The 27,242-nt window shown below is 42.5% G+C and overlaps 1 protein-coding gene across 2 annotated transcripts in view; it reads right to left on the bottom strand.

Annotated features, from left to right (window-relative positions):
- Positions 1–27,242, bottom strand: part of STAP1 (signal transducing adaptor family member 1) — a 119,076-nt gene that overhangs the window by 17,969 nt on the left and 73,865 nt on the right. The window contains exons 5-9 of one of the 2 annotated variants that reach the window (XM_073597802.1): positions 21,458–21,651; positions 16,392–16,526; positions 13,633–13,699; positions 9,296–9,395; positions 1,535–1,660 (exon numbers count right to left, since the gene is read on the bottom strand). In XM_073597802.1, coding sequence (XP_073453903.1) covers positions 1,535–1,660; positions 9,296–9,395; positions 13,633–13,699; positions 16,392–16,526; positions 21,458–21,651 — 622 coding nt within the window. Of the gene's footprint in view, positions 1–1,534; positions 1,661–9,295; positions 9,396–13,632; positions 13,703–16,391; positions 16,527–21,457; positions 21,652–27,242 lie in introns of both variants that reach the window. The other variant, XM_073597794.1, reaches the window with a different exon arrangement.

Here is a 27,242-nt window from a genome sequence, read left to right as displayed (position 1 = left end):
TATCTATATCTCTCCCATCAGATTTATTGGCCTCTGGACTTCCACTGCTCCCCATCCACAACTACCCGCACACCTGATATACCATGCCCCTGAAGAGTGATTCACTGATCATGTCACTCTGGTCTAACTGCTTTGTGTTACACACAATGGTGTATGAGTGGTGAATGGAGTGTGTCTGTCTGTGGTATGCTCGGCCATGGCTCCCCTTGTTTTTAAACGACAACGTTGTCAATTTTATGTCTAGGGCCAGTGTTAGTCACTCACCATAGCCCTTTTTTTCTATGAAGTGTTATATACTAGTGTGATGTTTTCTGTAATTGTTTAATTTAATAAAATATTGGCTTGGTTTTTCAGACAGTGCCTGAGGGTCTTCTGTCCTCTTGAGAGATACTCATTCTCTTTGTTGTTTTTTGTATGCTTCAGGACATCCCTGACTGGTATCCCGCAATTTTTATGCGATTGATTGCCTGACATAAGCCTGTCTTTAAACTAATTAAAATCGGTGGTTGATCCGGGCTAACCTCATCTATTGCTTGAACTATCTATATTAGGTTTACTGTGCAAGGTATGTCTTTTTGCTAATGGAAGATTAGTCAAAGCAGTGGAAACTGCAGTTCAGCATTTCTAACTGCAAAACAACGCGCTTAGGGAAAAATAATCCCCCAACAGTAAAATAATAGGAGAACAAAAGATTGTAAATGAGCAAACAGGGTGTGGTCAAGCAGTGGACAAAGCAAATAGAATTCTGGGGGTGCTACCATCAGGATCACCAGAAGGAGGAAGAAGGTCCTGATTTCCTTATACAGATCTCCAAAAACCTAACTTAAAAAGCAGTCCAGAGATTGGCAATTAAAAATGGTGAGGTCTGAAGGATATAACATAACTAGACAGACTTTAGGAATGTAATATTTACAATCCTGAGGGAAAATGGAGAAGATATGTTTGTAACCTTTAAATACATAAACAGTGTGAATAAGGTTCACCAGACCAGTAATTTCATTCCCCCTATTGTAGAGATTTCCCTTCACTTTCTGTCCAATAACCAAAACAGAAAGTGAGAGGAAATCCCTTCAAAGTGAGGGAATCCCTGCTTGTCCCCAGGGTTACCATATAGTGTCCCATTGGAAGATTTCCCCTCTATTCCTATTCTGTTGACAACCCAAAATTTGTTTTTGTTTTATTTTTACTTTCACTTTTGGTGATAAAAGGTAAACAGGATGAATTGAGAGGGTGAATCTTCCTAATGGGGGCACAGACAGCAGCAACATTCTAACAGGTGTTATAATCCTTCTCCACTTTATCCAAATATACAAAAAAGTTTTACCTTTTATATTATATATTTACATTAGGCCATATTGTATAAAGCAGCATAATTTTGGTATGCATGACGGCCTTTTAACAAAGTCATTATGGCATTTTAAATAGGTTAGATTTTCTACTTTTCACCACATGCAGTAAATAATTTCCCTAAAAAAATGTCATTCTAAATGTCCATGCAATTAATATACTTATATAAGAAGAAAAAAAAAATCACCATTCACATAGGCGTTTTCCCATCCACGCTGTGTTGGCCCAAATCCGTCTATAGACAATTGGTTCACTAAGTTTCTTACATTAGACTGAGGAGAGGTCTTCTTAGTTCCCACTTGAACACCACAATCTGTAAGGCAATAATAACAGGAAATTGGAAATGTACATGTGCCCATTCTGATATACCAGAATCTACCAATTTGAACTAAATGTATAGCAAAATAAGAACACCATTTTACTAATGGAAAAAGTTTATTGTGTTAAACTTAAGAGCTAGTCTACCCTATCCCTTCCACTACTCTTGCACTATGAGAGATACATTTTTTTTGTTATGTAAAAGAAGGTCTGGCACGTATTAATTAATTTATGGATTTATTTGCACCCTTTCTATCTCTGCTGAGCAGTCAAAAAGCGGTGTTCGATAACAAATCTTTCAAACACTGCAGATGTTGACATTGCTTTATCACCACTACATAAAAGTAATATATGGGGGAAATAACCAAAAATTTACCAAAATATATGCTTTCAAATGTGCTTCTAAACTAAAGCCATATACTCCCAGGTCTATAAACACTAAACTACATATGTTTGCATCCTAATCAACCACATAACAACCCAAATAAAAAAAAAATTAAAAAAAGGAACACAGAAGCTGTAGACAAATGGGTTATACTGCTAACTAAAGGAAGTCGGGACACTGGGAAACAAAAATTGTCAAGCCAAGCCCTTGTATAATGTCATGTCCAGACACCATGCCTCAGCTTTTGTGAGCAAGCAGTACATAAGGCAGATAGGCAAATAATGTGGGGGGGGGGGTGGGGTAGCGGGATCTGTGTCCTTGAAGGATGTCAAGAAAAAAAATTTGCAGTAAGTGCAGACATCTTATTTTCTTTATCGTACATTGAGGGAATTGTGGAAAAATCTAAGAAAAGTGGGTCATCCAAACAAACAGTCCAACTGAGGGGTAGGCAACAAGCACTGAGGCGGAAATCGTACTATACATAGTATAGACAAAATCAAACCTTAAAAGAAGGCTGGATAGTAAACAGCCTTTTCAAATGGAGAAGCCCTGACTAAAAGATAAAGTTCTGAGGAGAAAGCTATGAATCGGAACAGAAAATCACTTCAAGGGGCAAACTGCACCTAAGAACTTTGGGGGTCAAACATGAAATGTACAATCAAGAGAAGCATTCCACCAAAAATACAGACTTGGAGACCTTTCCAACCAAAAATCCTTTGGGTTACTGGGTCTTGAGGATGGATCACTGGCCAGAGCTTGCACAGTATGCAATTGAGCTACTGGTCTGTCCTGCATCCAGCGTTCTTCCGGAACGCACATTCAGTGCCGCCGGAGGCTTTGTAATCGATCACAGAGTGAGCCTCTCCACCAACTTGGTTGATCGGCTCACCTTCATAAAAATGAATCGGTCTTGGATCACCAGCTACCAAGCGCCTGATGCTGATGTAAACGATTAATTTTTTTTTTATGAATGTGAGATCCCTTGAAGACTGCCTATGCTGATGCTGAGTGACTATCCTGTTATGCTGAGTGACTATCCTATTCCTCCTCAATGTTCATGTTGATAGCTTTTAAGAACATTTTTGGTTCTGGGCACCACCACTGCCTATGGCCCAATTTCTCTGCCGCTGTTTAACAGGGGCGTGTAATTACAATTTTTGCTGTAATATTTAACAGCAGAGCTCGTTCCTGCGCTCAACAAGAGTATCTGTGAGGGGTTGCTGTGTTGTGGCACCACCACCACACCACCACCAAAGGCCCAATTTTTCTGCCCCTGTTCAACAGGGGCATGTAATTACAATTCTTGATATAATATTTTACAGCAGGGCCCATTCCTGCGCCCACCAAGAGTAACTGTGAGGGCTTACAGTGTTCTGGTACCACCAACACCTAAGGCCCAATTTTCCACAGAGTGTATAGGGCAGGCCGTATAGTATATACAGGCGGTCCCCTACTTTCAAAAATCTGACTTACAAACGACTCCTACTTACAAACGGAGGGAGACAACAGCAAGTGAGAGGAAATCTACCCCTAGGAATGGAAATTCTCTCCTGTAAGAGTTAATATGGGAAAAAGGTGTCTCCTCCACTGATTTATCACCAATCCTTTTTTCCCTTAAAATTTCAAAATCCAATTGTCATTGGGAAAGAAAGTGAGGTGAAATCTTCTGAACAGACAGCAAAACAAATGTTACAGGGGTGAAAACCCTTTCCAATTATGTTTTCCAAAAAGCTTTAAAATAGATTTTTTGGCTGGAGCTACACTTACAAAATGTACCTGTTCCAAATTACAAACAGATTCTAAATAAGAACAAACTACTGTCCCTGTCTTGTTTGCACCGCCTATATACTGCTGTTCAGAGTATATAGAGCCTGGGGGCCCAACGCCTTTTCTTTTTTTTTATTTGGGTGCGGGGTTCCCCTTAAAATCCATACAAGACTCAAAGGGCCTGGTAATGGGCTGGGGGGGGGGGGGGGGGGCAACATTACATTACAGCCACAAGCAGTTTTAAATGACTTTTTTTCCTTTAGAAATGTCATTTTGTGCAGGGACTGTTCTAAACACGGGAAACACATGCCACTTTACAGGCATACTATAGACACCCCCCAGCTACGATATTTAAAGGAATATTTCACTTTTATTTTTTCACTTTAAGCATCATTAACCACTTCAATACAGGGCACTTGGACACCTTCCTGCCCAGACCAATTTTCAGCTCTCAGTGATGTCGCAGTTTGAATGACAATTGCGCGGTCATGCTATACTGTACCAAAACTAAATTTTTATCATTTTGTTCCCACAAATAGAGCTTTCTTTTGGTGGTATTTGATCACCTCTGCAGTTTTTATTTTTTGCTAAACAAATAAAAAAAGACCGAAAATTTTGAAAAAAATAAAAGTTTTGCTTTTGTTTCGGTTAAAAAAAATTGTAAATAAGTAAGTTTTCTCTTTCACTGATGGGCACTGATAAGGCGGCACTGACAGGCACTGATACGGCGGCACTGATGAGGTGGCACCAATGAGCGGGCACTGACGGGCACTGAGGATGGGCACTGATATGCGGCACTGATGGGCACTGGTAGGCGACACTGATGGGTGGCACTGATATGCAGCACTGATGGGCATTGATAGGCGGCACTGATGGGCACTCATGGGTGGCACTGATAGGCGACTGATGGGCACTGAAAGGCGGCACTGCTGGGCACTGATAGGGTGGCACTGATAGGCGGCACTGATAGGTGGCACTGATGGGCACTGATACGCAGCACTGATATGAGGCACTGATAGCACTGGCAGTGGTAGGCATTGATTGGCAGCTGCCTGGGCATTGATTGGCAGCTGCCTTTGCACTGATTAGTATTTCCCTGGGGGTCTAGGGGGCATACCTGGTGGTCCAGTGTGGCTAGTTTCCCTGGTGGTCCTGGGCGGCTTCCTGGGTAGGAGCCGAGGGGGGGCTGTGCTGATAAACAATCAGCACAGACCCCCCCTGTCAGGAGAGCAGCCGATTTTGTTGTCGGAATGTCCGAACAAAGTCCGACCGTGTGTACGGGGCATTAGTGTGCTCCCTTGCATGCTTATATCATTTACTAGAGACAGATTCCAACTGATCACCTTCCAAACCAAAAGTAATGTTTTCTACAGTTTCTATGCTGTGTAAAATAAATTGTGTGTGCTCTGTCCTGTGTATTCACTGTATCCTCTTGTGTTTGTGCTCTGTACATGTGCATGCATGCGTGCGTGTGTATTTTCCCACTCTTATGCCCCGTACACACGGTCGGACTTTGTTCGGACATTCCGACAACAAAATCCTAGGATTTTTTCCGACGGATGTTGGCTCAAACTTGTCTTTCATACACACGGTCACACAAAGTTGTCGGAAAATCCGATCGTTCTAAACGCGGTGACGTAAAACACGTACGTCGGGACTATAAACGGGGCAGTGGCCAATAGCTTTCATCTCTTTATTTATTCTGAGCATGCGTGGCACTTTGTCCGTCGGATTTGTGTACACACGATCGGAATTTCCGACAACGGATTTTGTTGTCGGAAAATTTTATCTCCTGCTCTCCAACTTTGTGTGTCGGAAAATCCGATGGAAAATGTCCGATGGAGCCCACACACGGTCGGAATTTCCGACAACACGCTCCGATCGGACATTTTCCATCGGAAAATCCGACCGTGTGTACGGGGCATTATGCTGTACATGGGCCCAACCTTGTTAAGCTTGCAATCACTCACACAGTTAGTGCACCCTTTTGGGAACAAAAGTAGTAACGTCAGCTTATCCTCAAATAATGTGACCTAAATTGGATTCCTAGCCTCTGTGAACTAGTACTTTACAGGTGCTAATCATCAAATACAAATAAATACTGAATAACGAACAACAAGAATAAACTTCTTTAACAAATATTTGTTTTGCCAAAAAGGGCCACTATAAAATGGCACAGAAAAGTCCCAGTTCCTTGGTTTTTCCCTTTTTGTTTATCCTATAATAATAATGATATAATGTTAAGCTCATACAACCTGAAAGGTAGGACGTCACACCTAGAACACAAGATTTCACTGGTAACCTAGCGCAGTTTTGATAACATGGCTCTGTTCTTGCTGCAGGACACTGCTGTGCCTATCAGGGCTAGATATACAGTGAGGAAAATATTTAATTGATCCCCTGCAGATTTTGTAAGTTTGCCCACTTACAAAGAAATGAAGGGTCATATGTGTATTTTAAATGATAGAGACAGAATATCAACCAGAAATCCAGAAAAAAAACCACATAAAACAAATGTTATAAATTGAGTGGTAGTTCTGTGAGTAAAATAAGTATTTGATCCCCAAGCAAAACATGACTTTGTGCTTGCCAACGAGGGTGAGACATTTCTTGTAGTTGGTGATCAGGTTTGCACACATCTCAGAAGGGATTTTTTTCTACTCTTCACAAATCTTCTCTAAATCCTTAAGGTTTCTTGGCTGTCTCTTGGCAAATAGAAATTTTACCTCTCTCCATAAATTTTCTATGGGATTAAGGCCTGGAGACTGACTAGGCCACTCCATGACCTTAATGTGCTTCTTCTTGAGCCACTCCTTTGTTGCCTTGGCTGTATGTTTTTGGTCATTGTCATGCTGGAAGACCCATCCACGACCCATCTCCAGTGTTTTGACTGAGGGAAGAAGGTTCTCATCCAAGATTTCACAATACATGGTCCAATCCATTGGCTCCTCAATGCAGTAAGTTGGCCTGTACCTTTAGCAGAAAACAGCCCCAAAGCATCATGCTTCCACTTGTGTGCTTGACTGTAGGGATGGTGTTCTTAGGGTCATAGTCAGCATTTTTCTTCCTCCAAACATGGCGAGTCGAGTTAATGCCAAAGAGCTAAATATTGGGCTCATTTGACCACAGCACTTTCTCCCAATCCTTCTCATCTCAATCCTTTTCTCATGAAAATCATTTAGATGTTCATTGGCATGACTGTACATGTATTATTATTATTATACAGGATTTATATAGCGCCGACAGTTTACGCAGCGCTTTACAACAACATTAGGGCAGACAGTACAAGTACAATACAATTCAATACAGGAGGAATCAGAGGGCCCTGCTCGTTAGAGCTTACAATCTAGGAGAACCTTTTTTGAGAAGGGGGATTCGCCGTATTTGGAGGAAGAAAAACGCTGACTATGTCCCTACAATCAAGCACGGAGGTGGAAACATTATGCATTGGGGCTGTTTGTCTGCTTAAGGTATAGGCCGACTTTGCCGCAATAAGGAGCCAATGATTGGAGTCATGTATTGTAAAATCTTGGATGAAAACCTTATTCCCTCAGCCAGAACACTGAAGATGTGTCTTTCAGCATAACAATGAGCCAAAACATACCACCAAGGCAACAAAGGAGTGTCTCAAGAAGAAGCACATTAAGGTCATGGTGTGGCCTAGCCAGTCTCCAGACCTTAATCCTATAGAAAATGTATGTAGGGAGCTGAAACTTCGAGTTGCCAAGCGACAGCCAAGAAACCTTAAGGGTTTGGAGAAGATCTGTAAAGAGGAGTGGATCAAAATCCCTCCTGAGATGTGTGCAAACCTGGTAACCAACTACAAGAAATGTCTTATGCTGCGTAGACACGAGCAGACTTTACGGCAGACTTTGCCCGGCGGACTTTTCGACGGACTTTATGGCAGACTTTCTGAATGAACGGACTTGCCTACACACAATCCACCAAAGTCCGTCGAATTCGTACGTGATGACGTACGACTGGACTAAAACAAGGAAGTTTATAGCCAATAGCTGCCCTAGCGTGGCTTTTTGTCAGTCGAACTAGCATACAGACGAGCGGACTTTTCGACCAGACTCGAGTTCGACGGATAGATTTAAAACATGTTTCAAATCTAAGTCCGTCCAACTTTTGAGCAAACAAAGTCCGCTGGAGCCCACACACGATCGAATTGTCCGACGAAATCCAGTACGCCAGACCAAGTCTGCCGTAAAGTCCACTCGTGTGTACGCGGCATTATGCATCGTACACACGGTCGGATTTTCTGACGGGAAATGTTGGATGTGAGCTTGTTGGAAAGTCCGACCGTGTGTATGCTCCATCGAACATTTGCTGTCGGACTTTCCGCCAATAAATGTTTGATAGCAGGTTCTCAAATTTTCCGCCAACAAAACTTTGTTATTGGAAAGTCCGATCGTGTGTACACAAGTCCGTCGCACAAAAGTTCACGCATGCTCGGAATCAAGCAGAAGAAACCGCCACTGCCTACTGAACTTCCTTTTTCTCGGCTCATCGTACGTCTTGTACGTCACTGCGTTCCCACATTCGTAATTGTTGGCCAACATTTGTGTGACCGTGTGTATGCAAGACAAGTTTGAGCCAACAACCTTTCAACAAAAATCCACGGTTTTGTTGGCGGAAAGTCCGATCGTGTGTACGCGGCATTACCCCTGTGCTTACCAACAAGGGTTTCTCCACCAAGTACTAAGTCATGTTTTGCTTGGGGATCAAACACTTATTTTACTCACTGAACTGCAACTCAATTTATAAGATTTGTCTCATGTGTTTTTTCTAGATTTTTGGTTGATATTCTGTCTCTATCATTTAAAATACACCTATGATATAAATTATGGATGCTTCATTTCTTTGTAAGTGGGCAAACTTACAAAGTTTGCAGGGACTTTAATAATTATTTTCCCCAGTGTACCATTAGGCTATTTTTCCACTATTGCGTCCTCAAAGTTGCGCGATTTACACTGCGACTTTGCTATGCAATTTGTGATGCGATGTCATGCGACCTGTGAAAACCATGTGAGAACAAGTCGCACTGATTTCGGAATAAAGTAGTGCAAAAACCTTTTTTGGAGTTGCTGCGACTTGAGTCGCACCAATTAGAACGGGGACTATTAAAATACATGGGTTTTGACATGTCATGCGACTTCACATGTGTCAAGTCGCACAACAACTCGCAGTATTGAAAACAGAGCCTTAGGCAAAATAATCCTGGTCAGATAGGTAAAAAGGAGGTTTTCTCATCTATATAGTATCAGCCACACATACTTTCTTGTGACCAGTAGAAATACATTAGTCTCATAGGCTTATTTACCCACAGTATTCAAATTTGGGTTAGGGTCGGTAAAATAAATAGTTCTGGGTAAAGGGGGAGATCCTAGCAGAGAAGAGTTGCATTAGTCACCAAAATAGTGTTTTTTTTCAACATGATTAGTAGTCCATATCTGGATAATAAAGATTTCATACCAATATTTGTCTCATATAAGTTTGAATGATATGGTTTCAACTTTCCTCTGGTTTCAGTAATAAAGTGATTCACAACATCCCCAAGGCTGTTCAATATGACCTAGAGAAGGAAGAAATTGCTATATGTTTTAATTGAAACATAAAGGTGGCTTGTACACAAAATGTGTAAAATGACATAATAGACACATTGACCCTGGCTTCCTAAAGGAGTAGAGCATGTTCACTTTCAAGGTTTTCACTTATCTATATATTAGACATTTGCAATCCGTTTCGTAACGAATCGAAATTCGGCCAAATTTTGCATCTTTCGGACATTCGGATGCATCCGAATGTCCGAATAAAAAAATAACGAATTTCAACTAATACGAAAGAAATTATAGCGGATATAACAAATGAATTCGACATGATTTGGTAATTCATTAAAGATCTAATGAAACAAAAGGTCAACTCAAAGTAAATCTTACAGTCCAATCAGCTGATTAATTTTGTGCTGGAGGTTGGATTACTGGCAAAGTGCATTCCTGAGAACTAAGTGAGAAGGGTGTTGTATTGTATTTGAGCAGAGGAGAAGAGATATTGTCATTGTGTGTGTGTTAATAGATTCAATAAACAAACCACTTTCCTATCTACGAATCATTATCACGAATATATATACACACATAAATATCGAATTTCAACTAATATGAAAGAAGTTATAGTGGATATAATTAATGAATTTGACATCATTCGGTAGTTCATTAAAGATCTAATGAAACAAAAGGTCAACTCAAAGTAAATCTTACAGTCCAATCAGCTGATTAATTTTGTGCTGGAGGTTGGATTACTGACAAAGTGCATTCCTGAGAACTGAGTGAGAAGGATGTTGTATTGTATTTGAGCAGAGAAGAAGAGATATTGTCATTGTGTGTGTTAATAGATTCAATGAGTTTACAAACTACGAATCATTATCACGAATATATATACATAAATAAATATTGAATTTCAACTAATACGAAATAAATTATAGCGGATATAACTAATGAATTTGACATGATTCAAGATTCAGTACAACGAATATCGACACTCTACAGAAATAACGAATTATCTGAAAACTAACGTAATATAACGAATATAACAGAATGAAATGATGTACTTTACGAATGGCAACAAACCGAAACTAAACTAAATTTTACGTTGTGCACAAGTCTACTATATATAAATGAGATGAAACAAAGTGAAAATTCACTTTGCAAAGAATATCCCGTGATGTGCAAGGAAAAATAAAAAACAAAACAGGATTTTTACTTGCACACGATCAGACGATTGAAGTCTGATCATGTGCAATGATGATTGAACATAACCGCATTCACTAAGCTAAGTGAAAATGTATTTTCTGAGAGAAAATTCACTTCTCTCTGAACTAGTTCTCACCTTAGAACATCCTACTTATGCATTAAGATTGGCTTCTATCTTCTACCCAATGCATCACAATGGTACGGTACTATGAAGATCACATATGATGTGTGGGTTGATGACACAACTATCAGGTCACCAGTCCAAATGAAATGTCAGGAAATGTTTTATTGATGTGCCTGAGTGCTATACTCACAAAGCTCTGCCCCTTTCAATAAAACTATATTACTGTACATTACTAAAACTACTATGTACCTTGGCTGCATTAACACATATGCAAATACATGTTCAACACAACTTCACTATATAAATTGTACTGTACATTCAATAATCAATATGTTCTACAGTCCATATATATTTTCAATTGTCCAAATGTAGTATGTATATATCATACAGCAGAGTGTATAGTGTGGAGGCATTTGGAGTACAGTGTGTACAACACAACTCACTGAGTGGAGAGATGTGCAATAGGGAAGTATAGTATATGAATACACCATAAGGTACAGAGTGGAGTAGTCTGCATCATATAAACTACAGCACAGTGTATAAAGTGGAGCAGTGTGAAATATAGAATATACAGCTAGGGTTGCCAGCTGTCCGGGATTCATCCAGACAGTTTGGGTTTGGAATCATGCGTCCGGGTTTCAGACTGCCTGAAACCCGGACACATTATTCAGACCGGACTATGGCTTCCAAGCAGGGTTGTTGGCTGCAGTTGTCTAAGCTGAGAGTGTCTGTTACACTCTTTCACACTGCCCAAAGCCAGCACTAAGAATCTCCCCCCAAACAAACACAGACGGGAGAGGAGAGAGGGCTCGATCTCCACCCCCCACCCCTCTGTGTCTGCCCACACTCCAATCCCCAGCACTGTACCTCAGAAAAGGAAAGTTGGGGCCTGAAATTTGAAGTCCAGCAGCCTCAGATACATCTGGATGAGAGGTGCTGACTGCGATGGGGTGAGTGAGCTCACCATCCATCCCTGTTTGTGACTGAAGTTTCCCCCCTTCTCTCTCCTGCCTCTGAGTAAGTACACTAAGGTAAATCAGGGTTCTCAGAGCACCCCTTACATCAGAGTTCCCCTTTACACCAGAGCCCACAGTGTTCTCCCTTACATCAGAGTCCTCTCTGTACATCAGAGTTCTCAGTGTTCCCCCTTAAATTAGGGTTCCCAGAGCATCCCTTATGTAAGAGTCCCCAGAGTTCTCCCTTACATCAGAGTCCTCTCTGTACATCAGAGTTCTCAGTGTCCCCCCTTAAATTAGGGTTCCCAGAGCATCCCTTATGTAAGAGTCCCCAGAGTTCTCCCTTACATCAGAGTCTGCAGAGTCCCCCCTTACAGTAAAAGGGAACTCTGCGAGTTCAAATGTAAAAGAGGAACTCTGTGGATTCAGATTTAAAAGGGAACTCTTGTTATTAACTTCATATGATTAGAAATGTTATTTAAAAGCAAAATATATGTATAGTTTATACTATTAAAAAAAAGATTGCTGTGCGCAGCCTAAGTGTTCGGGTTTGACTTGAAGAAAAGGTGGCAACCCTATGTAGTGACTCCACTGCTATACATTCCTAAATTCACACCATTTCACATTTTACTCTGTGCTATACTTTATACACTTTACACTACCACACTCCTATACACTGTGTACATTCTATACTTCACACTGTTCCACTCCACACACTGCGTTGTCCATTATATGCTGCACACCACACTGTACACTATGCTGTATACTATGTTGTTCAGTGATACATACATTATACATTTTGTAGTGCAGCTCATAGCCCCCGGTGACCAAGGAACTAGACAATCTACATCTATTAAACCACAATTCCAACACCACCCACCCACCCACTTGCTTAAGCTTTAATAGACAAAAATTACTGTACATAAATTTCATGCACCTTTCAAATTGACTTTGAGGTCTATAATCCCCAATAGTATTAATAACTTTGTATGTAAATTCCTAGGAGCATTTTACAATACTGTTAATACTGATCCTTTCTGCTCATTTCTTTTATTTACACTCACATGTCTCAGTCAATCTCTATAATCATCCAGGATTAGTAAGCAGTCACTGTGGTTACTAGGTACTGACAACAAATTCAGTATGACGATGTAACACTGGCTATTGGGTTCGCACTATTGCAATGCAAGACATCGCATGTGATTCGCACTGCATTGCTGTGCAGATCACGTGCGATGTGAATTCAGCCATACAGATTGTATGGCTGAATTCGCATTGCATTTTGACCAAAATGGTGCAGGACCCTTTTTTTGGATTTTTGGGATACCTGCCCCATTTCACAGTTCGCACTGCGATCTGCAAACCGATCTGGGGGTGTCATTAAGTTTGTATTGACACCCGCAGCAGTTCGCATAGGGCAGTGTCAACTGCCTGCAAGAGACATGCGAGGAACCCGCACAGGAATTGCGCTGGTTCCCGAATCGCATATGTGTGAATCCAGCCTTAATCTATATTGCTAGAGACAAAAAAGACTATAAACTGTCATGTGGTCTCTGATTTTACCTTGAAGTAGAACTAAAAGGCAATTAATTTTTTTGTATAGAGTAAGGGAGGGTTTTAACCCAGGTCAGTTATTTTTGCGATTTCCCTTCACTTCCTGTCCAATAGCTAAACCAGGAAGCGAGAGGAGATCCCTCCACCAGGGTCACCAGAACTAGTGTCCCCATTGGATGATTTCCCCTCTATTACTGTTCTGGTGTTAACCCAAAATTTGGAATTTTGATAATAGTAAACAGGACAAATAGAGAGGGTGAATATCCCGGGGACGCAGACAGCAATAAAAACTGACATTACTGAAAAAAACACAAAAAAACAAACAAACAAATTGAGTTTAGTTAAACTTAAATTTCTCAGGCTCAGGCAGTGCTAGCTGTTTTGTGGCCTTGACATACAGTAAAATCTATAAACACTAGCTATACTTACAGGCTTGTCCAGTTCAATAGTGAAACCACGGTCTGTTTTAAGAACCCTGTAATGTTTGACTTGGGACCTGCTTTTTGGAAAAAAAGACACATGTATATGTCAATAATCAATTCATGCCTGAGTTCTCTGCTTGCTTTAAATACGTGGAACGTTAGAATGCTTAACAGTTGTATTTCACCATAGATGCCATGTAGTATAATTGTAAAGGAATACAATATCTGCAGATAAACCATTTAAATGAATGATGTAAGATCAGGCAAGAATATCAGTTACAGTGGTAAAAAAAAAAAGTATGTGAACCTCTTGGAATTACCTGGTTTTCTGCAGTAATTTGTCATAAAATGTGATCTGATCACAACAATAGACAAACAAAATGTGCCTAACCAGTTCAGTTCTGGAAGGTTTTACCCCCTTCATGACCAGGCTTGCTTTGCGGCACTGCACTACTTTAACTGAAAACTGCGCGGTCATAAAATGTTGTACCAAAACAAAATGTATATCATTTTTTTTACACAAATAGAGCTTTCTTTTGGTGGCATTTTATTATTATAAATGAAAAATGACCGACAATTAAAAAAAACAACAATATTTTTTGCTTTTATATTATAAAACATATCCCATACAAAAAAAATTAAAAATCTAATCTCTTAATAAATTTAGGCCGAAATGTATTCTGCTACATGTCTTTGGTAAAAAAATCCCAATAAGTGTATATTGATTGGTTTGCGTGAAAGTTATAGCATCTACAAACTATGGAGTATATACTGGAATTTTTGTCTATTTATTTTTGTTATGCTAGTAATGGCGGCAATCAGCGGTTTATAACGGGCCTGCGATAGTGTGGCGGACAATCTGACACTAACTGACACTGGGGGGAACTAACTTCCACGGACATTATTACAGTGATCAGTATTAAGAATATGCACGGTCACTGTACTAATGATACTGGACAGGAAGGGGTTAACATCTAGGGTGATCAAAGGGTTAAATGTGTACCTAACAAGTGTTTGTGTGTGTTCTGTGTGCTGCTTTTATTGGGGATCTAGTTACTTTCATTCCCTGCTTAGCAGGGAATGAACAAACAACGAGATCCCCTGTCACTAAACACAGCTCTGTGTTTACATTCACAGAGCTGTGTTCGGGGAAGATCAGAGCCAATCACCGGGTGCCGATGCTCGATCATTGGCCTGGACCCGGTGATCCGCATGTGATGTGTGACAAGTAACAGCACAGACGGGCGGGTGCGTTCCCCCTACCCGGAAATGCAGAATCACATACTTTATATATACACACGTGATTCTCTGCATCCGGCATGCATTGTAGTAGTAAATCTAAAGTGAGCGGCCGACATGTGCTATGTCAAATCACAGCACAGACGGTTGGGCGTGTGCCCCCTACCCGGAAATGCAGAATCATGTATATATACGTGATTCTCTGCATCCGGCCTGCACTGTAGTAGTAAATCTAGAGTGAGCGGCCGACATGTACTATGTCGAAACACAGCACAGACGGTTGGGCGTGTGCCCCCTACCCGGAAATGCAGAATCATGTATATATACGTGATTCTCTGCAGCTGGCCTGCACTGTAGCAGTAAAACTACACGGCTGGCAAGTGGTGAAGCTGATAACACACAGACAATTCTAATTTGTTTTTTGTTTTGTTTTTTAACCCACCCATTATACATTCACAGTGCTGGAGAAAAAAGTAAACCCATAGACTAATTACTTTAATGAAATCTAATTGGAGTCAGTAGTTTGCACATCTGGAGTCCAATGAATAAAATTATTTTCTTGGTGTGGTTTAAAGCTACTTTGATTGAGAAAAGACACGGAAACATTTTAAGATTGCTGTTCATAAGAAGCATCAGCTTCTTTGAACCATGCCTCGCAAAAAGGTGCTCTCTGAAGACACACAATATAGAGCAGTTGATTTGCAAAGGGATACAAAGCAATTTCAAAGTGTTTAAGCATCCATCAATCAACAGATAAATTATCTATAAATTGAGACAGTTTAGTGCTGTGGCTACTCTTTCTAGAAAAAGTGGTAGCCCAGCCAAGATGACTCCCAAGGCACAACACAGAATCCTAAATGAGGTAAAGAAGAACTCAGGAGTTACAACTAAAGCCGTGTACACACGAGCGGAATGTCCGACAGAAAAAGTCAGACGGAATCTTTTCATCGTCTATTCCGATCGTGTGTATGCCTCATCGGACTTTTTTTTTTCAAAAATTCTGACAGACCTAGAAATAGAACATGTTCTAAATATTTCCGACGGAACCAATTCCTGTCAGGAAAACTGCTCGTCTGTATGCTGTTCCAACGGACCAAAAACGACACATGCTCTGAAGCAAGTACGAGACGGAAGCTATTGGCTACTGGCTATTGAACTTCCTCTAGTCCCGTCGTACGTGCTGTACGTCACTTTGTTCTGTACGGTCGGACTTTGGTGTGACCGTGTATATGCAAGACCGCTTGAGCGGAACTCCGTCGGAGTTCTGTCGGAGAAACCTTCGGAGTTTATTCCGATGGTAAAACCGGTTGTGTGTACAGGGCATAAAGGCTTCACTGGAACTGGCAAACATCTCTGTTCATGAGTCTACATAAGTCTTTGAACAGGCAGGATGTCTATGTCAAAACACCACGGAGGAAGCCGCTGCTCTCCAAAAAAACCATGGCTGCACACCTGAAGTTTGCCAAAGAGCACCCTGAATATAGAATATAATCAAAAAAATTATTTTAAGTTATACTTTTTTCATACCTGTGTTCAGAGGGCTCTCGAATAGTTACAGCATAGTTCTTGCTGTCTGCCCCAGGCCGCAGAATTAAGTTGCCATTGCCTTCGTTCTTCGTGAGCATTTCTGCAGCTTCTGAACGTGTCACATCGTAAAAGCATCTGTACGAGATTGAAGATGAATGTAATCACAGAATTTTGCAAGATACTGTAACATGTATATAATACAGGGCCATATATCTCAAAGCAATTTCTTGTGGTGCTGGGACATCTGTGCTACAGAGCAGGATAATGTGAATATGCAGTAGAACAGTGTTGTGGTAATTAGGTGCTAAGGGTTAGGTTCTAGGTTGGGAGGGAGAATAGGTTAGTAGGGCTTAGGTGAAAGTGTTAAACATATGAGAAAAAAAAATAGTTGCAGTACATCTCTAATTCATGCACATTTCACAGTGTTCTTGCCCTTTAAAGACACCACAACTACAGAAAAATACTTGTTGATCTGCAAGAATTGCTCGCAACTCCTCAATACCTATTGTGGGCTAACAACACATTTTTTGTGGACTGAGGAATGTCAGCCCTGCCCAGTTTTCTTTTGCTAAACTACTCAAATAATTCCACTATCTTCTTCAAAGCACAGGCATGATTTCACTGATAGCACCAAGAGAAATGCCGCGTACACACGAGCGGACTTTTCGACCGGACTGGTCCGGCGGACAATCCGACCGTGTGTGGGCTTCATCGGACCTGCAGCGGACTTTTTTGGTCGAAAATCTGACGGACTTTAGATTTGGAACATGCTTCAAATCTTTCCGACGGACTTGAGTCCACAGCACTTTACATATACATTGTACATTCACATCAGTCCTTAACCTCAAGGAGCTTACAATCTAAGGTCCCTAACTCACATCCATACATACTAGGGACAATTTAGACAGGATCCAATTAACCTACCAGCATGTCTTTGGAGTGTGGGAGGAAACCAGAGTACCCGGAGGAAACCCACGCAGGCACAGGGAGAACATGCAAACTCCAGGCAGGTGGTATCATGGTTGGGATTCAAACCAGCGACCCTCCTTACTGCTAGGTGAGAGTGCTACCCACTACACCACAATGCAAAATTATTAAGCCTACATACATTGTATGTGAGAAGGTAAGCAGGCTACTGCAGCCAGAAGTGCATTAATGAGGAGACTGTGGGATACCAGTTACACAGATGGTGGGGGGGCTGCTACTCCTAAGCAAAAATTTGCTTTTAACACTTGCAATGTGCGGGGAAGAGTGCAAAGGTAATTTTTTTTCTTGTCCTGTGTTGGACCTAATTTTTGGATAAAGTAGAGAAGGTAAAAATCATCTTGGGTTATTTTTTGCTGTCTCTGTCCTGCTTTAGAGATTTCCCTTCACTTCCTGTCTTGAAGGTGCAACAGGAAGTGAGAGGAAATTTCTCAAAACTGATGCGACAGCTGTCACCATAACAGGTGTATCCAATGGAATATTTACCCTCACCTCTTGCTCCCATGACAACCTATAAAATTAGGTATTTTCCCTCACTTTTCCCTCACCCTCAGTGACAACTGTTACTGGGACACACCAATGGGTAAATCTACTCAGTAGAAACACAAATAGCAAAAAAAAAAATTGCCATTGAATACACTTTAGGGGTATATTTATCAGTGGTTTCTCCCACGCACAATTTTTATACAAACATTCACCAATTTCTCTAACTAAATCTTTTTTTTTTTTAAATAGTGAATCGCAAGGAAAAGTTGACTGAACATTGATAAATAGACCCTTCAAATGTATCTAAGCCCAAAAACATAAATTTTTATATATTTCAGCCTACAAGTCCTTGGTGTGGCAGCTGCATTTATTGCTTCTTTCACTTTATTTTCTCCTGGTGATCCTGGAAATACCATACTTCCTGTCCTTAGATGGCTACATCATTCTTCCATTTTATCTATGAAGGTAGCCATGGTTGTCACCCTATGCTGCTCTCCTGATATTAAAAATATGTCTGTATTTCTTCATCTCTATTACAGAGAGGAGGCTATTGGTGGGGCAGGGCAATTGGTGGATTACAGAAGATACTGTCAGGTCCATAAATATTAGGACATCAACACAATTCTAATCTTTTTGGCTCTATACACCACCACAATGGATTTGAAATGAAACTAACAAGATGTGTTTTAACTGCAGACTTTCAGCTTTAATTTGAGGGTATTTACATCCAAATCAGGTGAACGATGTAGGAATTGCAACAGTTTGTATATGTGTCTCCCACTTTTTAAGGGACCAAAAGTAATGGGACAATTGGCTGCTCAGCTGTTCCATGGTCAGGTGTGTGTTTTTCCCTCATTATCCCATTTACAAGGAGCAGATAAAAGGTCCCGAGTTAATTTCAAGTGTGCTATTTGCATTTGGAATCTGTTGCTGTCAACTCTTAATATGAGATCCAAAGAGCTGTCACTATCAGTGAAGCAAGCCATCATTAGGCTGAAAAAACAAAACAAACCCATCAGAGAGAAAGCAAAAACATTAGGTGCGGCCAAGTCAACTGTTTGGAACATCCTTAAAAAGAAAGAACGCACCGGTGAGCTCAGCAACACCAAAAGACCCGGAAGACCACGGAAAAAAACTGTGGTGGATGACCGAAGAATTCTTTCCCTGGTGAAGAAAACAGCCTTCACAACAGTTGGCCAGATGAAGAACACTCTCCAGGAGGTAGGTGTATGTGTGTCAAAGTCAATAATCAAGAGAAGACTTCACCAGAGTAAATACAGAGGGTTCACCACAAGATGTAAACCATTGGTGAGCCTCAAAAACAAGAAGGCCAGATTAGAGTTTGCCAAACAACATCTAAAAAAGCCTTCACAGTTCTGGTACAACATCCTATGGACAGATGAGACCAAGATCAACTTGTACCAGAGTGATGGGAAGAGAAGGGTATGGAGAAGGAAAGGAACTGCTCATGATCCAAAGCATACCACCTCATCAGTGAAGCATGGTGGTGGTAGTGTCATGGCGTGGGCATGTATGACTGCCAATGGAACTGGTTCTCTTGTATTTATTGATGATGTGACTGCTGACAAAAGCAGCAGGATGAATTTTGAAGTGTTTCAGGCAATATTATCTGCTCATATTCAGCAAAATGCTTCAGAACTCATTGGACGGCGCTTCACAGTGCAGATGGACAATGACCCTGAAGCATACTGCGAAAGCAACCAAAGAGTTTTTTAAGGGAAAGAAGTGGAATGTTATGCAATGGCCAAGTCAATCACCTGACTTGAATCCGATTGAGCATACATTTCACTTGCTGAAGACAAAACTGAAGGGAAAATGCCCCAAGAACAAGCAGGAACTGAAGACAGTTGCAGTAGAGGCATGGCAGAGCATCACCAGGGATGAAACCCAGCGTCTGGTGATGTCTATGCGTTCCAGACTTCAGGCTGTAATTGACTGCAAAGGATTTGCAACCAAGTATTAAAAAGTGAAAGTTTGATGGATGATTGTTAATCTGTCCCATTACTTTTGGTCCCTTAAAAAGTGAGAGGCACATATACAAACTGTTGTAATTCCTACACCGTTCACCTGATTTGGATGTAAATACCCTCAAATTAAAGCTGAAAGTCTGCAGTTAAAGCACATCTTGTGTGTTTCATTTCAAATCCATTGTGGTGGTCTATAGAGCCAAAAAGATTAGAATTGTGTCGATGTCCCAATATTTATGGACCTGACTGTAGCTGGAAAAGAGGATGTTCTTCTGTGCATCTCACAGTAAGTAACAAGGACACTGCATTTCTGGCAAGATCAACAGGCTTTCTGTATCTGCTGAAAATATTTTTAGCTTGAAAAGGATGTTCTTGCTGAAAGGATATCTTTACTTTGATCATAATAAACAGTTCAGCTAAGCCTTTACAGGTCAGAACAAAATTAAGGCTCGGTTCACACTGCCATGATCGGAAAGTCGCTCGACCTAAAGGGCGACTTCAGTGCAGTTTGCTTGAGACTTCATTAACAGAAGTCAATGCAAATCGCTTCAAAGTAGCGCAGGAACCTTTTTCTAAGTCATTGTGACTTGAGTCGCAAGGATTACAACGGTTTCATTGCAGTTAATAGGGTGTGACTTATCATGCAACTTTAAAACTCTCAAGACGCTTGACAAGTCGCAGCAGTGTGAACCAAGCCTTAGTGCAATAGAAAACGTGTAGAATTGATTACTGGATAAATTATACAAATTATACCATGCATACATACACACTAATGCCGCGTACACACGAGCGGACTTTACGGCAGACTTTGCCCGGCGGACTTTTCGACATACTTTACGACGGACTTTCTGAATGAACAGACTTGCCTACACACAATCCACCAAAGTCCGTCGAATTCGTACGTGATGACGTACGACGGGACTAAAACAAGGAAGTTCATAGCCAGTAGCCAATAGCTGCCGTAGCGTGGCTTTTTGTCCGTCGAACTAGCATACAGACGGCGGACTTTTCGACCGGACTCGATTTCAACGGATTAATTTAAAACATGTTTCAAATCTAAGTCCGTCCAACTTTTGAGAAAACAAAGTTCGCTGGAGCCCACACACGATCGAATTTTCCGACCAAATCCCGTCCGTCGGGCAAAGTCTGCCGTAAAGTCTGCTCGTGTGTACGCGATTATCACCCCCTATAGATTACTGAGTCTGGAATGACAGGTATGTGTAAATAGCTGCAGACGCACAGCCCATACAATCCAAATGAGAGGCTGACAGGTGACTGTTCACACAACCAGTAATTACTTACAGTGATCCTGGCTGGATGCATGTTGTCACCAAAAGCTGCATGGGATGAGTGGCCTCAGTTTTTAACATATACCTATCAATCCAGAAATCACCAGTCTGCAAATGTGCATAGGTATTTTTTTTCCTGGATTTGGACAAATTGTAACTGATTATTTTTAAAACGAATTAGACAAATTATACCCCACACATCTCATTTTTTTGCAAACAGATTACCAGTTGGTAAAGTGGGTATAAGTTTTTTATTTCCCGATTACAAGAATAGTTTGATTTGTCAGTAAGCAGGTTGCTTCGGGAACAATGAACTTACAAAGGCATTTCATTTGGATCATTTGGTATGTCACAATCTTCATAAGGTCCAGAGACAGGCATATCCACAGAAAGTCTAGATGATGGAGACACAGGACTTTTTTCTTCTGCTCTCCTGGCTGTTTCTTTTTCTAGAATTTCCTTTAGCCTAATGAGTTGTCCAGGTAACAAAGTCAACCAGCCTGGAACAGATTGCTATATACAAAAAGAAACAGATATTTAAACTCAAGGTATTCAGATATGGCAACTATTCAAACTTGCACCTGTGCTTCGTTCATAAATATAATGTTGAGAAGGAAGTGGGTGGAGAGGTCCATACTTTTATAGTTAGCAGATACAGTATAAGGACATAGCTTCTCTATCTACAAACACTGTATAAGGACATAGAGGAGCTATCTACATCATGACAACACATTGCTAACTTCAAAACTACAGTTGCAGTTAAATAAATCTGAATATTGTACATGACATAAAAAGTTTAGTTTTGTTAGTGCAATGGTCGTGCAGGTTACCCAACGAATGCAGAACTGTCGAGAGTCACTTTGGGCAGGGGGCTTGTGGAACCCAGGTTACCTTGGAGAGCACTGGAAGCTCCTTGTCCAGCTCCCCCAGCCCCTCCTATGTGTAAGTCACCCTGGGGGTTATTTACAAAAGTCAAATCCACTTTGCACTACAAGTGCAAACTACAAGTGCAAAGTGCACTTGAAATTGCACTGAAAGTGCACTTGGAAGTGCAGTCGCTGTAAATCTGAGGGGTAGATCTGAAATGAGGGGAAGCTCTGCTGATTTTATTATCTAATCATGTGCAAGCTAAAATTCTGTTTTTTATTCCCCTTGCATGTCCCTCTCGGATCTACAGCGACTGCACTTCCAAGTGCACTTTCAGTGCAATTTCAAGTGGACTTCGCACTTGTAGTTTGCACTTGTAGTACAAAGTGGATTTGCCTTTAGTAAAAAAACCCCCGTGTCTATCAGTGGCACACGGTGACCGAGAACCCCAGTCTGACCTCAAGATTATATGAAGATAAAGTACATCGTTCATCGGAGACCATTGCTAGATGGTTTGAGGTGGGGTGGGGGTTGCTATGTGTTTGCTAGATGTGGCTGTATCCCATTGTTCTATTGTGACTGTCTGCCTTGTAAGCACCCCATTATGGGATGTATATGTCTATGAAGATTAGCTGTGAGAGGGGAGAGGGGGGATTCCCCCAACAGCTCTCCCTGCTGATTGGACAGTCTACTGCTGAGAAGTTTGAATATCTCTGTGTGCATGTGTTCAAAAAAACAATTCTATGTTCCAGCTTTGTAACTGAGCTAGTCTCGTCTGTTTTTTTAATTACAATATGTGGCTGTAAGATCTGATATCTATATTCAGACTGGAAGGCTGGAAGCACTCAAGCGGAGTGTGGGACGTTTCGTTACATTGGTGACAGCACAGTCGGGGACATCCAAACCTCCACCGGGATCCAAGATCAGGATAGCAGACTTTGGTCACCCCAGCGGAGATATAGATCTGGCATTAGGGTTCCCGGAGCTGCTACGGATCATCCTTTCAGCATACTCCAGGACTGTGTCTGCAGATGAATACCTGGAGCTCAGGCAGATTCGGGTAGGACTCTGGATTGGAGCCCTCCAGGTCGCTGGTATGCAACAGGGCAAGTTCTTTCCAACCCTAGAGCAATGGGAAAGTGACCAGCGGGTGTTGCGGATGGCAGAACGGCCCCAGGAGCAATGGGTGACTGAGTTGGACAGGCTGGTTCAGCAGGAGATCGAGCTGGACAATCATTATCGGGCTCTGCAATGGCACGCAGAGCAGGAATATTTAGGGGAGACAACAGAATGCTCTCCGGGAGGGATATGACTTTGGCGGCCTGGATTGCTGTGGAAGAGCCTTACAGATCGCTTTGTATTTGATGATGAAGGGGAACCTACCCTTGAGGACCTGCGAGAATACAGAGAGGCTATGCTTAGTCTTGCAGGAGTCTCAGAGCTTAAACCAGGTCTCGACTATTTGCTAAGGAAGGAACAGCATCTGGAAAGGCCATACAGGAAACTGCTAAAACACATTCAGCAGCATGCCAGAGAAACGGCAGTGGAAACTCCGGAGATTGCCGTCTCCAAAAGCTGAAGTGCTGACAACAAGGCAGAGCTCTGCTAACCTTGCCCAGCACCGATAACATCTGCTGGGTTCTACTGACAGGAGATGGTGAACCTCTATTCCCAGACACCAGTTCCAGAGACTGGGGATTTATTAGACTTCTCCACTGAGGAAGGACAACCTAGTGAGCCTCCAGCAGAAGAGCTGGCATCAGGGCCAATTATCACTGAGCTCTACCCAGCACCAACAGCAGCTTCAGCCTCCCTGAGAAAAGGGACAGTCGGCCTTTCTTCCGCATAACTGACAGAGACGTGGGATTTTCTGTCAGCAGCATTTGGAGTTACCAGAAACTACTCCAGCTGAAGTGCTGGCAACTTTACAGAGGGTCCAAGACCTCTGCCCCACACCTGCAGCAGTTCCGGAGGCCCAGGGTGAGAAGGAGATGGTCACTTCCCAGCTACAGATTAAGATCCAGGGGAGAAGGGAGAGGAGATGTTCATCCTCCCTTCCCAACAGTTTGTCAGGGTGGAGAAAGTGATCTTTCCTCCCCAGCAAAGATCAGTGCACCTGGGAGACAGTACCAGGGACATGTCATCCCAGCAGCCAGATGAGGATAAGGGAGGTAAAGCAGCTGGCTTTCCTTCCCAGCAGCAGATGGCACCCTAGAATAATGGCAGTAACGCAGAAGGGCTTGTAACAGGGCAGAGTGCTGCTGGGCTCTGCCCTCAACAGAAGATGGAATTTCTGCGGTAGTGGATGGGACTTCGATCTCCACTGACCCAACCCCAGAAAAAGTTCTGGCATTGGGACAGGAGGATGTCAGCCTTGCTTTACAAATACTGGGGGATGTTCATCTAGTAACAGTGGAAGGGACTTCAGTCTCCACCTGTATACCCCAGGGATGTTGGGCAGTCGGCCCAGATCCCCAACATCCTGACGGAGTAAGCCCAGTCACCCTGTCTTCTCTCCAGGGAGAAGGACCAGTCCGCCATTCTCCCCAGCGGCGGGTATGTTTAACGAGAGAGGCAGAGGTTGGCTGGGTGAGTAATAGTCATGGTTATGCAATAGAGTTTCTCTGTCAGCTTACCTGTCTCCATGTGTTCATCTCTAAAGACCAGCTGCCTCTCACCTTACTGGTTTTATAACCTCTCCTCTAAGAATGGCCCCACCCCAGGCCCTATCAGGGAACCCTATATTAACCTGTGCACTGCAAGCCAGCAGTGCTGATCAACCATTGTGTGTTAGCTTTCGTGTGCACTTGCTGTGTTGCCTACGTCTGATTCCAGTTACCGGCCTGTTCTTAACTATTCCTGTCTGCTCGTGACCCTGACCTTTGGCGTGTCCCCGACCATCCCTGTTTGCCTGTGACCCTGAACCTTGGCGTGAACTCTGTTGTCCTTGTCTGCTTGTGGCCCCGACCTTGACTTGTCCCTTACTTTCCTTGTTGTTCCAGCCTGCTGCCTCCTTCCTTTTCTCCTGTAGTCTACCGTGAGCGTGAGCTGTGAGACCCTGGGGGTCGCGACCTGGAGCCAGACTGCAGCGCAGTCCATCCTCACCACTGGAGGCTCTGGTGAACACCTGCTGGCTCTTAGACTCCGTGCCCTGGGAAATCTATGCTCTAGCTCCCAGTGGGATCTGTGTCAGTGATCCAGTAGACCTGCTTCCTGAACCTCCCAGGGTTCAATCCGCAGCAGTCAGTCCTAGGGTCCACTACCTAGCGGTGCACTTCTGACTCCTACTGAGTGCATCTGCCACCTAGCCTCAAGGTGACCAGACAGTAATGTTCTGTTTGGGACAATGTGTTTGGTGGTCCTGTGTGGGTATGGGCATTGGGGGACTGGAACTACGGACTAACTTCGAAGTCAACCCGTTTGGGGTCTCCTCCTGTGCTAGTCCCATTGTTCTATTGTGTCTGTCTGCCTTGTGAGCAACCTATTATGGGATGTATATGTCTATGTAGATTATCTGTGAGACACATAAATACACATATACATACATGCATACATACACAGTATCTCACAAAAGTGAGTACACCAGTCACATTTTTGGAAATATTTTATTATATCTTTTCATGTGACAACACTGAAGAAATTACACTTTGCTACAATGTAAAGTAGTGAGTCTACAGCTTGTATAACAGTGTAAATTTGCTGTCCCCTCAATAACTCACACAGCCATTAATGTCTAAACTGCTGGCAACAAAAGTGAGTACACCCCTAAGTGAAAATGTTTAAATTCGGCCCAATTAGCCATTTTCCCTCCCTGGTGTCATATGACTTGTTAGTGTTACAAGGTCTCAGGTGTGAATGGGGAGCAGGTGTGTTAAATTTGGCGTTATCACTCTCACATACTGGTCCCTGGAAGTTCAACATGGCACCTCATGGCAAAGAACAGTCTGAGGATCTGAAAAAAAGAATTGTTGCTCTACATAAAGATGGCCTAGGCTACAAGAAGATTGCCAAGACCCTGAAACTGAGCAGGCCTTGTCATGGTCGACAAAAGAAGCTGAGTGCACATGCTCAGAGTCATATTCAGAGGTTGTCTTTGGGAAATAGACGTATGAGTGCTGCCAGCATTGCTGCAGAGGTTGAAGGGGTGGGGGGTCAGCCTGTCAGTGCTCAGACCATACACCGCATCAAATTGGTTTGCATGGCTATCATCCCAGAACAAAGCCTCTTCTAAAGATGATGCACAAGAAAGCCAGCAAACAGTTTGCTTAAGACAAGCAGACTAAGCACATGGATTGCTGGAACCATGTCCTGTGGTCTGTTAAAACCAAGATAAATGTATTTGGTTCAGATGGTGTCAAGCGTGTGTGAGGCGACAACCAGGTGAGGAGTACAAAGACAAGTGTTTTTTGCCTACAGTCAAGCATAGTGGTGGGAGTGTCATGGTCTGGGGCTACATGAGTGCTGCCGGCACTGGGGAGCTACAGTTCCTTGAGGGAACCATGAATGCCAACAGGTACTGTGACATACTGAAGCAGAGCATGATCCCCTAGCTTCGGCGACTGGGCCGCAGGGCAGGATTCCAACATGATAATGACCCCAAACCGACCTCCAAGACGACCACTGCCTTGCTAAAGAAGCTGAGGGTAAAGGTGATAAACTGGCCAAGCATGTCTCGGGATTTAAACCCTATTGAGCATCTGTCGGGCATCTTCAAACGGGAGGTGGAGGAGCGCAAGGTCCCCAGCATCCACCAGCTCAGCAATGTCATCATGGAGGAGTGGAAAAGGACTCCAGTGGCAACCTGTGAAGCTCTGGTGAACTCCATGCCCAAGAGGGTTAAAGCGGAAGTAAACCCATCCATTTACCAGTTTCAAAAAACTGTTTCATTTCCAGCACGTGCCGGAAATGTAACACTCCCATTGGTTGCACTCTCAACCAAACTGTCAAACCATCCATATGGCTGGTGTCACAACTGATCACATGTGCAGCATCATGGCATCATCATCATTGTAGATTAAACAGAGGCAAAGATGGCAGCTTCCTTGGCTGAAAATGATAGGGGGGTCTACTTACACACAATGGCGACCCTAGGGGGGGGCCAGAGGGGGCCCTGACCCCCCCAACATTATGCTGTGCCCCACCATGTGCCCCCCCCAAAAAAAAAAAAATTTTTTTTTTTTTTTTTTACAAAAAATCAATGTCTAAGAGGGAGAGAGTCCCCAGTCAGCTCCTGCGGG

Source organism: Aquarana catesbeiana, linkage group LG01, assembly GCF_042186555.1.
Source record: "Aquarana catesbeiana isolate 2022-GZ linkage group LG01, ASM4218655v1, whole genome shotgun sequence".
Classification (NCBI taxonomy): Eukaryota; Metazoa; Chordata; class Amphibia; order Anura; family Ranidae; genus Aquarana; species Aquarana catesbeiana.
Note: the sequence above shows the minus strand (reverse complement) of the source record. Positions and strands in the feature narration are given on the sequence as shown.